At 41.9% G+C, this 18,956-nt stretch overlaps 2 protein-coding genes across 9 annotated transcripts in view; both read right to left on the bottom strand.

Moving 5' to 3' along the window:
- Positions 1-853: 853 nt before the first annotated feature.
- LOC306943310 (espin-like protein) lies at positions 854-9,250 on the bottom strand. Its single transcript, XM_079529552.1, has 4 exons — positions 9,124-9,250; positions 8,410-8,531; positions 5,605-5,784; positions 854-4,217 (listed from the first exon to the last, which is right to left on the bottom strand). Exons 1-4 carry the CDS (start codon positions 9,209-9,211, stop codon positions 2,469-2,471), a joined length of 2,139 nt encoding a protein of 712 aa, XP_079385678.1. The 5' UTR covers positions 9,212-9,250; the 3' UTR covers positions 854-2,468.
- A 7,822-nt stretch (positions 9,251-17,072) lies between these two features.
- The window catches only part of kif1ab (kinesin family member 1Ab), a 60,427-nt gene continuing 58,543 nt past the window's right edge, over positions 17,073-18,956 (bottom strand). For 7 of the 8 annotated variants that reach the window (XM_079488596.1, XM_079488595.1, XM_079488598.1 and 4 more), the window contains one exon: positions 17,073-18,901. In XM_079488596.1, the coding sequence (XP_079344722.1) occupies positions 18,853-18,901 (49 nt within the window). In that variant the 3' untranslated portion in view covers positions 17,073-18,852. The remainder of the gene's footprint in view (positions 18,902-18,956) is intronic. The other variant, XR_013788375.1, reaches the window with a different exon arrangement.

Raw genomic sequence — 18,956 nt, 5'->3', positions numbered from 1 at the left:
GCATCTCGAGCTTAGTCCACTGACCCTGGGTAAACAAAGAACTTTGCTTACTTTGCTTTTGCCCCTCTCTATCCTGATTGGATGAAGGCTTTGTCACCTAGCCAAAAACGAAACCTACGTTTTTTTTTACCCCAGGGGTTAACTGGGGACAGGGAGGAACTCCTTATATGGTCAGTACACTCTATAGTAGGGAGGATTATCACAACAAAACAAAAAAAAAAGTGATATTTGAATTAAGTGAAATCGCTGAATATACCTTTAAACTAAATTGTGTTATATGGAACATAACCTACTGTGAAGCTGTTTAGCTAACTTTACTACAGGGAAAACATGCATGTATGAGTTACTATTTTTGTACTCTTGATTGCTCTTTCTTGCATTCTTTGTTTGCTGTGGTTTTTTGTTGTTTTGAATGTTACGCTATCTATGCTGCTGCATTGTCTGAAGGACGCCAAACAAAAATAAGTTTTACTCTTATGTAACGATAAAGTATAACCCTTGAACCCCCCCTTGAAAAAGCAAACCTGCTCAGCCCTTAATTGTATGACCTCTGAAAGGGGTAGTGATACACTTCGTATGTGCTATCCTATTATATATATTTATTTGTAAACTGCACTGCACACTGGAAACCTGAAAATAAATAAAATATAAGTCTTTATAAAATTATAACCGCTCCTAAAGCTTCTTCAACCAGTAGAATGACAACGCTAGCCTCCAACTGATATCTCAAGGCAATTTATTTAGCCCAAGACAACATGAAAAACTGCAAAACAAAACAAACAATATCTTTTTTAACACAATGAATTCTAAACATGAAATATGAATGTCCTTGTTGTCAATCAATCATGCTGTCTTTTTAAAGTAGGCCTATCCACAATCATGAATGTCCATGCACAATGAAATGTCCACATTCACATAAACACAATGAAATGTGAAATGTGTTATTCACATGTTCAAACACAATCGATGACATGGCAATTTTCTCGCCCCCCTAGTGGCGAAAAACAAAACTTCTGGGAACTCAGATTACAAACAAAATAACAACAGGTAACGTACCGTGTGCGCCTTCTGCTGATTATTTTAGGAGAGTTACGTTTTATCTTATAGGGCTAGGCCATTGTCTTTATTTAAAGGACGCTCTTTTTTGACGTGGAAAGAGCTCCTTTCACCTCTGAAACTCTGTTTGTTCTGACTGAGCTTAGCTCACCCAGGTGCACTCAACACTAGTCTAATCACCTGGCCTTACAAGTTACAGGTCATAATTATCTGAGCCGTAGAAGGCACTACACCATACAAATACAATATGTTACCCAAAAAACAAAATACATACAATGTTCACATATTATTACACATTTTTAGAAAGGTAAGCAATAAAATAAAATATTACAAAATACCCATTGCTGGGACAGCTACACTTTATATGTTTCAAATATATAAAATCTGCATGACTGCATCAACACAAACTGAGCTTATTTGTTTGGTATTGAGTCACGAGTCAATTCTGTCATAGATTGTAGACATCTTAAAATGCATATCACAGGTTTTATAATAGGTATTCTACCACCAAACCAACAGCTCCAGCTGTTAGTTTGGTGGAGACCGTTCCAGTTCCTTGTCATGCTTAAAATGTTTCATTACAGTCTTTTACCTGCACAAATTCATACATACCTTGATGTTAAAAAGACACCGAGTTCTTGCTGCTGTATCATCACATGTTTGGCTCCTCAGAATTTTAGACATTACTACAAAAAAATAAGCCAAGCAATAGTGTCTTAAACTTGTGTTAAGTGTGTTTGTTTCCATACTCAACCATAAATGTATAGTAGCCTACCTACTCATAAATGTAAAAGCAAGTACCGGTAGTACTGTACATGTGCAGTCAAATCTTTGACACTAGTCATTAGGGGAGAGATTAAAGTTCTCTCTTTATACCACATAAGCCTGCATCTAAACAAAGAATACGGTTAATGTTATGTTTTATATCATATTCATGAATTTATTTGGAATAATCTCTCTAATCAGTTTCGCTACAAACACAAATAAGCTAGCGTGGGCACCATTCCATTTCGGGTTCATGAACCGGTCGGGAGCGGATGATATCGCTACGTCATGTTGTAGTATTGTTTTGTAGTCACCAATCTTCCGGAACTTTTCCCTCAAACCGATTTTTCTCAATAAAAGCTACAGGCTACGAGAGCTTTTATTGTTATTCTTCCGATTTGAGGGAAAAGGAAGTTCCGTTTGATTGTTCCCGCCTGTCGACTACAAAACAATACTACAACATGACGTAACGATATCATCCGCTCCCGACCGGATCACACGGCACTTTTGGAACAGAGACCAGGCTTTCCTCCGAGGTGGAAAGCCTGGTGAGGCGAGGTTACAAATAAGCAAAACCTACCTCCGATCAATTTCAGTTTGATGCAAAAAACATTCAAACAAAACAAAACGCACATTCATACAACAGACTAATGCTCAAAATCAAACATCTCCGCCTCCTTCTCCTTCCAGAAAGAAAAGCTGCGATCAATGTATTGACAGATCTCATCATTGTTAAAAGAGGAGCAGTCCGTGGCGCTCCCACTGTCCTCCGGAGAAGCAGACTGAACGATGACCATGGGTACTTGTCTAGTATCAGGGGATAATGACGGAGATAGCGATAGCGGGCACGGGGCTTCTCCGGCTCCACCTTCGTGGCACGCCCTGGCCTTGCCGGAATTCCCAAAGAAGCGCGCTTTGACGTCCTCAAAGCCGTCGCTCCACTGCCGCTTTCCGGCCCGGATGTCTTGAATGACGGCCTTGTGGAAATCCCTGACGGTCTTCCAGGGGAAACTGCCCACGTGGTCAAAGACCTCGAAGCACAGGAGGTGCCTCATCTTCCTCTCCTCGGGCGACAGGTCCTGCTCCAGGATGCGGAAGTATCCCAGCATGAAGAGGTCGAGGGTCAGGGTGTCGTGGCTTGCCGCGACGCCGTCCTCCTCCTCCGGCAGGAACTGCTCGGGGGAGTAGGTGGGCCGAGGGGGCGTGGCCAGTGAGGGAGAATGGGTGGAGCAACGGACAGTGGGCGTTTCTCGCTGGCCCCATTTCACATTCCTCCAGGAGTGGAGCATCCTATCGACGGCGGTCCTTCGGCGGCAGAACTCAAACATGGAGGTGACTCCCTGCCGAGGCTGCGGCGACGTCGCTGTAACGACATTGATTTTCCCCGATGGGGCCTCGTGTCCCTGTTTGAGCCTGGCTGCTCTCTTTGTAATGGCATAGGCAGACTTCTTCCAGTGGCTGAGGAACAACACCACTATACGTTCTTTCCTCAAGCTGACGGTCTCCATCACGGGTACAACCGGTTTAGGAACTTTAGGTTCATCGTTGTTGTTCAGTTTGCAGCCCACATCCGTACGAGCAGTGTGGTTGTTTATTTCCGGTACTCCAACCACTATCCCAGTCTTCATTCCCTGGCCCCCGCTAGTGTCCTGTTTGTGAGAGTTGTTCACAAAACCGGCGAACGGATAAATGGCCCCAATCTGGCCCTCAAAGTTAGACCGGAGGTTTTTAACGGACACTCCAGACTGTTGAATCTCCTGCTGCACCCTCTCCCTCTGTGTCCTGCCGTAGCTGTTGCTCTCGAGCCGGTGGCTAAAGGCCGACGCCATCCCAATATGGGGTATCCTGCAGCCTGCTGTAGATGCTGCAGACGTTTCTTCCTCCCGGGCCCCGGAGCCTAGCCCCTGGTCCTGCCACTTGACCTGGCCCGGCTGGTTATGTCCTAAACCGCCCCTCACGCCCTGCAGCTCCCTCACCCCCTCCATCAACCCGTCCACCGTGCTCCTCTGCCCCGACGCTTCGCTGCTGCCGCCGCCGCCGGTGAGATTGTTCAGCAGCAGCGACATGTTCCTGACGATCTCGGAGACACGGCTGCACCACACCGGCAGGGGCAGCCGTTGTCCCTCGTCCGTGTCCGTCCGCCGTAAGATGTCCCTGTTGAGGGAGATGCTGACGATGGGATCGGGGAAGATGGCCCTCAGCTCTTCCGTCAGTCGGGTGAGCTCCAGCTCGTAGGCCTGGCAGCGCTTCTGGAGGGACACGTTCTCCATCTGTCGGTGGAGGTACGTCAGGTCGTCCTCGTTCAGCAGCTCTCCAAACGGCCCCAGGACAGCGTTGTGGACCTGCGAGTACTTCCAGCCGTCGTCCACCACCGGTATGTTACTATTAGCCATGTCCTGGTGTGTGTGTGTGTGTGTGTGGGGGGGGGGGGGGGGGGGGGGGGGGGGGGAAAGAGTAGTGAAGTTAGTAACTTAGTACCCACACATGATCCTTCTGAGGAACTCTTCTTTGGCAAGATTGTTGTCTTGGAAAATAATAATTGCTAGATAGTTAAAAGCAACACTTGTACATGAACATGAATGCACCATAGTGAAAAAACATAAGACTTATCTATCTTTGTTGCATGCCATGTCACACGCTGAAAATAGAAAAAAAATACAAGCTCACAACAAATTGCAAATTTGTGACACATTGTGAGCTTGTAGATCTGCTATTTTCCTGCACGACACCGCTGTATGACAAAGTACAAATTAAGCGTTACAGACGCAGTCACAATGCATCACAAATTATTATACATTTGAAATGGGACATTTCTGCACAATGAGTACTTTCTACTTTAGGTACTTTACTTTAAAGGGGCATTCCACTCATTTTCAACATTTTACTATGATGTCATTGATGTATCTGGAAATCACAATTCACATTAATATAGCATAAAGAACCATGTTTTAAACTAAAGTGGATCTTTGTCTCTCAGGGCCTGAGAGAGTGACATGACGTGTTTAGACAGGATGTATGGGCAGCTGCAGGAGGGACCCTAAAGATCTGGCTTGCTGATAGTAGGCCAGGACACCTACTGTGCCTCCTGGCTCTGTCCTTCCTGGTGACCACTACCTTATCTAGACATGTTTGACCATTTGGTACAGGGGGGTTGGGACCACCTTTGCATTCTTCCTTTGATGTCTCTGTCTTTGAGTGGTATAAGGTCTACTGAAAATGTTTGTAACAGTTAGTTCAGTGGCTCACACGCCGTGAGGCGGGTGGGCCAGGCCCATGGCTGTGAATGATGTCTTGTACTCTCTGAAAATAAATGGAACTCCGGAACCTTCATCCGCCTGCCTGTGCTTTTTCATCCATCTATCTGTGCAGAACTTCTCCGTATTTTTGCCTGAGTATTTTCTAGTCTAAGTATCTAAAGGTCTGTGTATGGGCCTTTGATTGTAGAACAGATTCTTCATCATCAAGATGTGATTCACCATGTTAATTATTTTTTTCAGACCTCCAGTTCTAGGAAACACAGAATGGGGGGGACTTTTTTAAATTATTTCCACACAACAGCTCTAAGGTATATTAATGAAATAGTAAAATGTTGAAGATGAGTGGTAGCCTATTCCCCTTTAAGTACATTTTGATGTCAATACTTTTGTACTTTTAGTCACCACCTATTCTGGACATCTACTTGTACTTGATTAGTTCTATATTGCAGTATTGATACTTTTACTAAAAATTAAAAAATGTGAGTAGTTTTTCCCACCACTGAGTAAACATCACACACACCAGTACCTGTCTCCTCTGCTCCTCTTCATCCTGTAGTCTGACCTGGAGTTGTCGTACCATCACCTGCCTCTTCCACTCGGCTATTGGCCGGCCGTTCTCATCGTGCGTGGGCACCAGCGAATCAATGTCAGCCATGATTATGTCCACGATGGGTACCTCGGCAAGCTCCACCTCGTTCTCCAGTCTCTGGTGACGGCATGGAGAGAGACATGTCACTGCCATCTGAAAGTCCAGCTTCACTTGGATTCACCGAAGGTTTAATATGTGGTTGTTTATCACCCTCCCAATAACTGATTGTGGGGGTTAGCAGAGATGGAGTACTCGTAGAGAGGCTGGGGAATTGGGAATTGGCTTTACTAAATTGGGACTTGAGGGGGGGAAAATGTTTTTTCTCTTTTCTTTTGTCTTGAAGGGGCATGTTTTGTCTTTGAAGTCTTTTCATTACTGTATGCCTGCCATGTGATCTCTGAGATTTGTATTATTGAAATTACAATACAAATATTTTTAAAAGAATATGTGGTTGTTTACTGTGGTGGAAAAAAGTACTCATTTCAAAAATGTATACAAATCTTTTGAAATTAGCAGATCTTCAAGCTCACAATGCCATTTTCAAATGGCCGAAATCTATATAGGGCTGAAGTGGTTACCGACCGTACTGTATGTTTTGGAATGAATGATAATCAAAATCTACAAAGTAACTAGTAACAAAGTTTTCAAATAAATGTAGTTTAGAGTAAAAGTACAATATTTGTATTTGCCTGTAACGGAGTAGACGCAAAAGTACTGTAAATTGGAAATACTCAAGTAAAGTACAAATACCTCAAAATTGTACTTAATTACAGTATTTAAGTAAATGTACTTAGTTACTTTCCAACACTGTTTATGGGACATGATTTATAATCCAATAGTCACAGGAATAAATCACACCAAGTGTGAAGTGAGCGTGAGGTGAGCGTTGCCTTGGATTACGTAATCGGTGCGTCACTGAAATAAACTAATAGACACAGTAAACCACAGTAACCGTGCTGAAATATACACCCAAACACATGTTGGAGTGGCTAGCACCGCTCAAGAACTATTATTATTCCATACAACAACCATTCGGCCACGTATATCCTACCCCAGGGGTGTCCAAACTTTTTTCAAAGGGGGCCATATTAGAAAATATTAAAACACCCAAGGGCCAACTACATAATTTAACATAGGATTTAAACGATTCTATTTAACTATCATCATCAATATTTAATATCAGTGGTCTTTTGTCAGGTGTGTGCTGTGAACAAAAAGTGTATCTCAGCCTTTTTTCCACATCCTTATGCCTTAAGTTTCACCAAATGTAACCAAGCAATAAAAAAGAAATACAAGGAACAAGGAACACTGACAAATCATACTCTGGGAAATGCCCAGGTTCAAAACCTTGAATGTAAAAATGGCCCATACTGTTGGGCGGGGCCGTTTCACAATACAATTCAGGTATGAAGCTGCAGGCAAATTCACCCCAGGGCCGCATTTGGCCCGCGGGTCGCACTTTGGTCACAGCTGGCCTACCCTATGAAAATAGTGCTGACGGAGCCACTATAATAACTGCTTCAGACGCAAAGACGCAAAGATGCAAAGCTACACAGTGTATTTGTAGCTGTTTATTGTAGCTTTTTCTGCAGCTACAAGCGCCGGATTTGCTTCGTAGCTTCACTTCGCTGGCTTCCATTCATGACAATGTATGGCCAGACAAATACTATACATGCACTGTTGCGTTCGCCCGTGTGAATGCAACATAAAAGCAATGTTTTTAATGAAACTCGACCCTAATGGTGCGTTCACACGGGCAGACACAAAGACGCAAAGACGTGTTGAGAGTTGATTTGGAGCAGCTACACATGCATCATTGCGTCTTTGCCAACGTCATGTCGCTGGCTTCCATTGACAATGAATGGTAGACTTGCATCTTTTACATCTGCCCGTGTGTGAACGCACCATAACATTTTGTAATGGTGTTTTGTATGGTGTTTTGCTTCTGATCCGATCCCGATACCACAATTTCTGTGTTAGCCGATACCGATACCGAATACCGATACCAGTGTTGTGATCTCGTGTTGTGTTTATAGCTATCTAGCTATATATCTCGTGTTGTGTTTATAGCTATCTAGCTATATATCTCGTGTTGTGTTTATAGCTATCTAGCTATATATCTCGTGTTGTGTTTATAGCTATCTAGCTATATATCTCGTGTTGTGTTTATAGCTATCTAGCTATATATCTCGTGTTGTGTTTATAGCAGACTCCTCACTCAAATGTGCACTTGCAGTTTGGGCAACTCCAAAGCAAACTCCACATGCCTCAACATTGTATTTACTTGCCAAAGTGTCAACCCCTTCGATGGTTAGACTGGCATATTTTTGCCGATACCGATATGAACCGATATGACAAATAAGGGCCGATACCGATACTTTTCCGATACCGATACAGTATCGGGACATCTCTAGTGTTTTGTTATGGATTCAAAGCTGGTCTGCCAAATGGGAAACCAAAGCAAGCATCTAGCACAGGGTTCCCCATTTGCGGCCCGCGGAGCGCCCCCTTGTGGCCCCTGGAAGACTTTTTAAAAGAAAAAGATATAAATGGCATTAAATGGGGGTCAGTAGCCTATGCATGTCAAACTGGGCACCCCCTCAAGGACCACTGGTGGTCCCCGGACCACTGGTTGAGTGGCGTGCGGACTCGGCCCCCAGCCTGGTTCCCTAGTCAAAATATGGCCCTTGAGGAAAATTAATTGGGGAACCCTGATCTAGCAGCTACTGTACTGTAGCTCACCGATTGTCCAGTGAACACAGCAGTGATGCCGACACGTCTCAGGGACTTCATTGACTTCATCTGAGTCAACAGGTTGTTGTGGTCCCTCTCTGGAGGCTTCAGATGGCTGAATGACGTCACCACTGTAAACACACACGGTGCCGACTATATATATATATAGGCCTGTCACAAATAATACATAATCGCAATCTTTTCAGATCATCTCAATCATTTTTTTTTCATAATCGTTAATAATAAACATTTTCAAAGAAATTCACAAATCTTGTAGATCGGCATTTACATATTTTTTTTTAAACAAATGTTGAATGTAAAATGATTAAATATGGCCTATTTTGGCATAGTAGGCTACATTATTTATTGTCAGTCATTTCTTTGTATATTTAAGTTATTTCAATTTGTCATATCCGTGCAATTTCTGTTTATTAAGCCTAACAGGCTTAATAAACAACAATACAAAAAATCATGAGAATGCAACAGGAACTTGTGCCTATAGAGTGAAAATGTTTTCAGCAAATAACAGTGAAAATTGCCTTTAGCCTTAATAATACTCTCATGAGGACTGATAATGATGCATCTTTTTAAAAATATTGCCGGAAGGTTAATACTGTAAAGCATCATACTTGAATCTGTAGTGTATCATTGAAATCAATAATTGAATTATTATATCAATATATATTAATCGTACACACTCAGTTATACAATATCATGGCTCACCTGAGGAGGCCACCTGTACATGCTGAATGGAACCCACATTGTACCTCATAGAGGCAATGTTGGGGGCCATTAGTGAAGGCGCGGCCATGGGGGGAGGGGTGGTATCCCGAGGTAAGGGCTGCACTTCCTTCACCATGGGGGGAGGGGTGGTATCCCGAGGTAAGGGCTGCACTTCCTTCACTGGCTGCTGGTGGCATATATACACATATACAGTACATACAACAGGAGTGAGGAGAGACTAACGAAGCTATACAGTCACAAAATGATATGCATTTCATGTCTAATTTGTTAAAACACGAATGGACACAAATCTTCATAGTGTCGCCATCACAGTGGAAACGCTAAGTCAGAACCTTTACTCATAATTTTTTGTTTAATTATTAGTGTAATTAGTTTAATGAAAGAAAAATGTGAAACCTTGGCGTGTTTTCTCCTCGTTTTTTTAAAACATTTATTTATAGAGGATGAAACAGTTCAAACAGTTTCCCAAAGGGTATGCACATGACATCATCGTACCTGGAAGTTATGCGGGAACGCCCACTGAGTGGCTAAAAACTACTTTCTGGCCTTGACAGCCCATTCATCCAAACAGAAAAGTCCTGTCTGATTGCATTAAACAATGTTAAACTCACCAACATTGTTATCCTCTTTCTATCTGCAAAGTTTTTGTTTCATGAAAATCCACCATAGAAACGTTATGAGCTACTTTCTGTCAAGAAATGCCCTGCATTTGATTATTTTTCTACGTGTCAGAGTTTGGAACTAAGTGCTTGTTTTCAATAACACAACATTTTGTTGCCTCCTGCATTATGTGACATTTAGAAACGGGTGGTACGCAGGACGGTTGAGTGATTTCCAACGAGCGCTTCCAAACTGCAACACTCCATGCTGCTCAATGTCTTGTCACTCAGTCTAGATGAGGGGGGCGTGTCCTGATGGGAAAATCATGCATGTGCATACTCTCTATTCCCTGTATTGATGGCTGGTCACCTTACTGTTCTCCATGCTGGCTGGTTGTGCTGGATCACTGCCTAATGTCTCCCACTTACTGGTGGACAGTCAGCTCCTCTCTCTGCATGGACATCCTGAAAGCAACACACATGATACAATCACTGCTACACAACCTGCCGTGCCAATAGGGCTGAGCCCGATTGGCAGGGCTGTTGCAGGCCGGGTCTTAACCCATTTTGACCTGAGATCAGATTCTAAAAATGTCTTCTACGTCCTGACAGTTTTCTGAAAAAGCTATGTTTCTATGTCAGTCGTTCTTCGATTTTTCAAAAATAGCAGACCTACAAGCTCGTAGCACGCCACTCGGTGGCGCGCTATGAGCTTGTAGATCTGCTATTTTTCAATAGCTAAAGCATAACATAATGCTAACACCAAAAGGGGTTCCCGCCCAAAATGGGTTTTAATGGCTGGGTGCTACACATGCATACAGTAAGGTATAGAGTACATACTAGGTCACTTGTACCATCATGTGAACTATCAATCTTTTGCTTTTAATGTTTACAAATTTAATGTTTCATTTGTTTTTGACAAAAGTACAACAGCCTAAAAGAAGAGAAAGTTGAATGGTGAAACCCCTGATGTCTATTTAGTTGTTTCTTCCGATTCATTGATTCATTCGTGTTTGAATCATTTCATAATTTCCTAATTTGCTCAATCACACATTCATGCTATGCCTATATTTTAAGAGAATGAAAGGAAATACAGGATTAGCAGAGAAATATGACACAGAATATCACTTGTGGCTCAATAAAGAGGCCCCAATTAAGTAATCTTCTAAGAGTCTCCCGTGAAGACACATAAACACACGTGTTCAATGTACAGAGCACCACTCACAGCATATAAGGCAGCAGGTAGGATAGGAATAACAGTACAGTACAGGTGAAACAGGAGCTTGTAGCGTACCCCCTGTGAGTACAGGAGAAAGTGTATGGTGTGTTAGAGAGCACAGAGATGTGATATCCTATCCTATGAGTCGGGTAACCTTCCTGATTCACAGGATTTCTCGACAAGCCCATTGGCCATTGCCATTGTTGCAGTAGCCTACAATAGGCATGATTGGTGCAATTATGCTAAGCTGTGCCACTCAAGTAGAAAATTGGGCTTCACCATTTTGAGAACTGCAGCTATAGTTCTGAATCGAATAATGATTAGAATAGAAGATTGATGTCTTAAAATGGTAGCTTATTTTATTTTTTACAAGCGCGCGCACCCACACACAGACAGACAGACAGACAGACAGACAGACAGACAGACAGACAGACACACAGACACACAGACACACAATTAGGAGAATCTAGTGTATTGACCAACTACAATTCAGGGTTGAAAAAAAGTCATAGTTTGTCTCAGGCATGAATCATGAATGATGACTAATATAAATAATATAAATATATTGTACCCCATTATGTACGATAAACCTATTTCCCCCCCATTTGCCATATTCCAAATTGTACATTCATCCATTCCAGCCAATCCATTCTCATAAGAAATTAATACAATATCACTTACAATTCCAATCCTGAAGCTGCCAGATGTCAAATGTAAGTCTGGTGGAATGACGAGAAGATATGGTAGTAGATCCCCAGTCGGTCCATACGTTTGCTTTTCGCCCCTTTGAGCGACAAATACACACCAAGACGAAGGAAGAGCAACACATGGACCCAAGCCTCAGATGGGGGTCCTTCTTAGTGTGCATAATTAACAAGAAGGATAGGGTGGCCACTGACCGGAAATATAGACCTACTGTAACATGGTATGGAATGGATGTACGCTAGGCTACAGTATGTAAAGGGACCGGCCGTCACAGTCTGGTGGGCATTGGGAGCGCATGCCGACACATGCATGGCCTTGTGAGTGTCAGTGTGACTGTGTTTGCATAGTATTACATATTTTTAGTCAGACATAGTTGTCTGACTACTGTTGTAATGTCCTAGATACATATTTAAATAGTGTGTGTGTGTGTGTGTGTGCGTGCGTGCGTGCGTGCGTGCGTGCGTGCGTGCGTGTGCGTGTTTCACCTTTATTTAACCTGAGGTTATACTCAAGAGAGACCTGATATCACTGATAGCTACAAGTAAGACGCGCAAACGCGGGAAGCGAACGCAGCTCGTAAATTGCAATAACAACAATTAGAATAAATTACGTACTTTTTAAGGTTTTTTAAGTTACGTTTTTTTTAATTAAATGTTTTTTTAAGTTATTTTTTTAGTGTGTATGTGTGCGTGCGTGCGTGTTTCTTTTTTAGGTTTTTTCTTTTTAAGTTTTTTTTTAAGTTAAGTTTTTTTTTAAGTTAAGTTTTTTTTTAAGTTAAGTTTTTTTTTAAGTTTTTCCTTTTTAAGTTTTTTTTTAAGTTAAGTTTTTTTTTAAGTTAAGTTTTTTTTTAAGTTAAGTTTTTTGTGTGTGTGTGCGTGCGTGCGTGCGTGCGTGCGTGTGTGTGTGTGCGTGCATGTGTGTGTGTTTTTGTGTGTGATACAGCTGCGCCCTCTGGTGGTGGCCGGGTGGTGTTACAGCGTGACAGACAGACACACAGACATGATCTGCTGGGTCTCATAGTAAATGCTCACTGCGTTCGCAATCACTGCGTTCGCAATCAGTGATACACAATAGTGTGGGGAAAGGATACAGATGTGCCATTCTAACTCTTCACGCTTTCCTGATCTTTTCCTGAAGATTTTCTGAAAATGCATGTCTGTCCTGCATGTTTTATTCACTGATTAGCCTTGCTATAACTCTACTGCTTTAGTACTGAAAAGTGTCCAGCACGAGCGCCCGCTGGCCTAGCGGTCCAGGCCATGCCACATATAGGCTGTGGCCTGACAGCGTGTCGCGGGTTCGAGACTCGTTCATGACGACCTTTGCTGCTTGTCTCCCCCCGTCTCTCTCTCCCTTTCCTGTCTATCTTCACATATACTATCAATAAAGGCAGGAAAGAGAAAAACAAATGATTAAAAAAATAAAAAAAGTGACCAGCGGAGGAACTCTATCTACACTTTGACTCCCAAACAAGACCTCTTTCCCTGCCGAACACGACTTTCCCGAGTTGTGTTTTATTTGTTTTATTCGCCGATTTTGATAACTTTTAAAACATACAAGGGTTTTTTTCCGCTGACACTTTTTCTGATACGTCACACGTTTGGATCACGCGACCGCCGGGAAAAAAAACTGACGCTCGCTTCTCAGGGCTTCTGGGTAATCGAGTCTCAATGCAATCTTATGGACAATGGCGGCACGGACCGAGGCGCTGTTTCTCTGTGTTGTTATCGATGGCTATCGAGGGATATTATACGACACTAGGAAAAGCGACCACGCTATTTTAAGGCAGACTTCCGTGAAATGGAGTTACCTTCACGATCGGGTGATTCTTCAACGGTTAGTGAAAAACACGGCAGGGAAACGACGTTTGTTGTTATCAATTCCCTTGGGAGTCTTAAAATAACATATAACACCTTGGCAAATGTCCCCATTTCTCACTGACGTTCTGTTTGTGACAATGCACTGAACTGCCCAGTGGCAGGACATGAGAAGCTCTCAAACGGCACATCTGTATAGGTCCGCCAAAGGAACCCATGCATGAAACAAATACTGAGAGGAAAAATGAGAACGGGAGACCGAGAGGGGGCAGCTAGGAAGGCAGACAGACATGCACAGACGCGCACTTAATGCACAGTAAAATATTCATAACGCCTCGTACATTATAGCAGACCTACTGTACAGTATGTCACCAGACAACACAATATTCACAAAGACACTCTAAAAGCCCCGACTTGTCTGCAGGTCAGGAACCTCCTCTGTGGTCCCCCTCACTCCATAAAGCACCTTTGTGTTTGTAACAGTAACACTTTATGCCGCTCTTATAAGCGGATTAGTGTAACGGCTCCTGGGTTGAGTACATTGTGAGTGCTTTATCAATAATAGAGAGCTCACAACCACAGCAACCACACACACACACACACACGTATCACAATGTCCTGAAAGTGAAAGTACTAGTGCACAAAGTGTTGTGCAACTGAGCTGTATTTTGCACAGTGTTACGCAACTGAGGCGTAATTTCGTAGTGAGAGATGAATTAGTTTATCATCTGGCATGGAACTGCTTGCTCTTTATACAGGCTAAAAAAAAATAGGTTATATGGAAAGGCTGGGTCAACATTTTTTCATTTTGCATCGGGTGAAATGATGAGATGTGCAGCTGTTTATTCAAAAGCCAATCTGTTTTGAACAGCGTTCCCTGTGAACTCAGCCAAACTTGAACTTTAAAACCATTACCAAGAACCAGAGATTGTGTCATACAAGGTCATAGGCTAAAATGGCCATAACAACCAAAGCCATCAACTGTCAAGTCAATGCAATAAACTAAAATGAACAGAAATGACCGAATGAATGAATAATGAATAAAAATCCACATACGCGAAACAAAAAGAGTTCCAACATTTATTTTATTTATTTCACTTTTTTTTTCTCAACAACTTTTTATTACGTGTCCACAGACATAAGAAGACACCAGCAGAAACTCCAGAACACTCAAAGATAAACGTGAGCACTGAGATTAAGACGTCATCCTCAGACTTCATGTCGACCCGGTCCTTATCAAGCAGCTCAGAGAACAGGAGTGCTGACCCAAGTCCTTTTTGTCCAACTGTCTTGCTCCCGGCATTTTGACATCAAAAGTGCAAAACTTGTACCCCGTGTTAGCACTATCGCTGCTTCTGAGAGGACACTTAACCAAGCACCGGGTCTGATTATATTTTTTTCAATTCTTACTCATCATGGTATAAAGTGGAGGAGCGATAAAGAGAGTTAATATGATCTGTGTGTGTGATAGGATCCAGCACAGCAGTCTGGTTTTTATATACATGACAAGAACCAAGAAGGTAATCCAGTTAGTTGATACAAGGGGTCATGGGGTAGCGATAGTTTACAAGCAGCACTTAGGAGAGGAGGAGGGGAGGCTGGCATCAATTGGCAAGCAGTAAGGCAAGGGACAGAGGCAAGGAGAGCAGAGAGGAAGATAAAGGATCCACATGCTTAGATCCTGAACTATGCCACTTAAATAAGCAGCCAAATCCATGAAGTTAACAACGTATCATTTTATCTTATCTACAGGTTGTCTCAAGCAGCCTGCATGAAACTTAGAAACTGCCTTAAAAGTGCCACTGATTTGCTTTTGTTTTGTTGTAGACAACGTAATCTAGACTTGAAATAATATTTATAGGATTAGATCTGATGCGATTTGATCCAGTGGTGGAGGACTGATTGATAAGAAGACAAGAACACAATTTCGATACAAAAACTGTCTTCTTCCGTCAAGCGGGGGGGGGGGGGGGGGGGGGGCATGGTGAATTTAATTTCTTCTGTTTTTAATCCATACATTCTTACCAATAAAAATCATAATAATTATGATTCATGCATGATCATTAATTTCATTCTACATCGGAAACCCACAAATCCATTTCCCACGTGATTTGATAAATAAAGCTTTCTACTATACTTCTCCACTGTTCCAGCAGGCAACATAAACATCTATTGGCATTCTAAGAAAAACAAAAAGGACAAAACAAATCTCTATGTCCAATACAAAGATGACCCAAAACATCATTCAGAATGTACAATGGATTTAGGCCTTCCTTGAAAATCACTCAATATTTTATACTTATGCTGCCAAGAAAAAGTGATCCACAAGGTGGTGCAATTGTGAACTAAAATATACAGCACTACAATTCAAGGTGGTTTGAATTTGTCTGTTTATCTCATCCTGTAACATCATGTGAGTCAGATCTTGCTTGAATCTTCTGAGTATTAAGTGGTGTTGCTCAACAGGTTGGCTGGCCTGAGGCATACAGAGCATACTTAATACGCTTTGTCCTTCAGTTAAGTCGGAAAACAGCAAGACAAAGACCATGGCTTTGCTTCAGACTCAAAATGGAGCGCTTCAAGACAATATAGAGTGCTGACAAGATTATATACTGACACAACGGCATCATTTAAATCACACGATGGATTTGAATGCTCAAGATCATTCTAAGCTTTGAGAGGTTGCACGGTTATCAATTGAAATGACCTGTGGATTTGTGGCGGCGATGTCCATGTAGCAAACAAACATTTGGGGTCACCTTGTCCTTGGTACATGACGTGGGACCAGAGACACATGAAAGCAACTAGGAACTAATCCCTGGATGTACAATGTGTAATAACATCAAGATAATCATACTGTATTGGTTTTTCTAATACAAGCACCAGGCTGTATAATATTTAGATACAGTACAAAAGCTCAGCAGTTTTTTTTTCTTAAATGCAACATTTACAGTAAACGACTTTGACGATATGCGCTGTGTGCTGTATGCATTGTTACAGGCTACTGTTACTGCATGTTCTATGTGATGTTATATGCAGTCACTGCCATAGATCAACAATAGAAAAAGATCCAGAATATCTAACAGACAGCAGATGAAGGCTTGCTCAGAATACACCGTTAACGTCAAGCAGTGGTGTAGTAAAGTAACTAAATACATTTACTCAAGTACTGTACTTAAGTATAATTTTGAGGTATTTGTACTTTACTTGAGTATTTCCAATTTCCCAATACTTTCACCTCTACTCCACTACGTCTCAGAGCCAAAATGTGTACTGTTGCTCCACTACATTTATTTGAAAACTTTAGTTACTTGTTAGATTTTAAGTTTCATTAGAAAACATACATTAACCACTTCAACCCTACATTTCAGCCATTTGAAAATAGCACATTGTGAGCTTGTAGATCGGCTATTTTCAAAAGATGTTGTACACACTTTGTACTGCAATATGCGTACTTTTACTTTTAGTACTTTAATTACGGTACATCTTGATACCAGTATACTTTTGTTACTTTCACTCAAGTAAATTCTGAATAAGTGTAATGCTTAATTGGGTCGTCCACTCACAGTTAACAGTCTTTGTATTGAGTTTGTGCTTGAAATGTACTGTAATTCTGCAAACTGTTAATAAATATTTCAATCAATCAATCAATCACTTCTGAACTTCTAACGGAGTATGTCTATATTGCAGTATTGATACTTCTACGTGAGTAAAACATTTGAGTACTTGTTCCACCACTGGGTTATCAATTAAATGATAATGAGGTGCACCTGGTGCAGGAGGGGACGAGACACTATGAGAAAGAAAGAACAAGGGCTAAACAATGGGAGGCACTACCTGGTGCATGAATAATGCACTTGTACACACAAACATAATATCCAAACTGTTCTGAACTTTTGGTAACATCAGGGTTCACACACAGCAAAAGTCCTCATGGTTAATTTAACCCAGAGAGTGTACAAATTAAATTATGTAACCAAATGGGCTGTGTCGGTCCTTGGTCCACATATTACCGAATGTCACAATAAAAGATCAAGATCTCAGCTACTTCGCTGCTTCCCGTTTCATGTTGTACCTAGACTGTCTTGTTTAAAATATAGAACAGATTTTCAAGGGTGAGCATAAAAATCGGTAAAAGAAAATAAGAATAAAAATAAATAAACACAATAAACCAAAAAACAACTATGGGAACATGGTGGAAAGGCTTTGTAACGTTTCAGACAAGATGCTTTGGTTAAAACAACAGAGCTTAATGATACGAAACATTAACTCAAGATTTTAAAGTGCAATGCAAAAAATAGCGGTCCGTTGTCTCAACATGAACAAAATACAGTACAGGAAATGTTAATTAAGAGCAATAAATAAAAACTGTACACTAAATTATTACACAACCGCACAACAACAACAACAACAACAAGCCAAGGGCGCTTTCACGGGCAGTGGGCAAATTTGCGTTTGTTTACTCATGTAAAAAAAAATGGACTAAAAGAAAAGAAAAGAAAATATACACATTGCAATTGGAAAAAACGTCCCCTTTAGTGGAATCAAATCCCTTCCCTTGCTGGCCATCGCTTGCAGCAATAACCTGTTCCTCTGTATGCTTATGTGAAGCCTCGGTTACTAAAATAGTGGCGTGCGGTACTACTTTATGGGATAGAGCACCCGGCCGTTCCATACTGAGGTAATGTAAATGCTGCTTACAGTAGAAGAATGAGCCTGATGTAAAGAAGTGTCCATCGTTCCTGCACTCAACATACACACCTACACAGGGAAACATCTGGCATGACAAAGACCACAAAACAGATAGTACTGTCTCACAATTATTTTCAGCCCTCATTTGACTGTTTAAGGAGAAATACGATGCAAGGTTGAAGACAGGGGGGTGTATATGTTGTACGACGACGAAGATGCACGACAGAGGGATTGAGCATGACACCGTTATTTAGATAAGTAAAACAACTTCTATCTTTCTATAGACACCTGTTTTCCTAGGTAATGACAGCGTCCTACTGTGCTAGTCGCAATGCCCTGCAGAGATAAGCTCCTAAATAGGACTATGGGTCATTTCGTTAGTCTGGTCTGGTTCTTCTATCCATCAGGCGGACAAACACCATGCAGGGAGGGGGGGTCGCGGGGGATCTATTGAAAGAGACTGCAAAAGTGAGGAAAGATGGTCAGGGAGTTCTCAGGGTGAGCAATGTACCGTTGTGTAGGACAGGGGAAGGGTCATTGTACAGGAGTTTGTTTTATATGGACTATGTATAAGGTTGGTTTATATGGTTTATGTACATTAGAGCAGGAGGAGGGTGGGCCGAGCATAGGTTTAGATTAAGCTTGTTTCCACCGGGCAGCTTCACTGACTTCTCACTCACATCCTCTGGGCCGGCTGGGCCGACTTTCTCCTGGACAGTTTTGACCTAAAAGGGAGGAGAGCCGGGACGGGGAAGAAAAAAAAAGAAGACAGGAACAATA

Source organism: Electrona antarctica (assembly GCF_951216825.1).
Source record: "Electrona antarctica genome assembly, chromosome: 19".
NCBI lineage: Eukaryota > Metazoa > Chordata > Actinopteri > Myctophiformes > Myctophidae > Electrona > Electrona antarctica.
Note: the sequence above shows the minus strand (reverse complement) of the source record. Positions and strands in the feature narration are given on the sequence as shown.

Excerpts from the sequence above, each read along its gene's own strand:
- LOC306943310 (XM_079529552.1), bottom strand. The coding sequence starts at position 9,211 with ATGGCCGCGCCTTCACTAATGGCCCCCAACATTGCCTCTATGAGGTAC. Across the intron at positions 8,532-9,123 it reads TGTACAGGTGGCCTCCTCAG|TGGTGACGTCATTCAGCCAT; the intron begins GTGAGCCATGAT and ends GTGTGTTTACAG. Across the intron at positions 5,785-8,409 it reads CTGTGTTCACTGGACAATCG|AGACTGGAGAACGAGGTGGA; the intron begins GTGAGCTACAGT and ends TGCCGTCACCAG.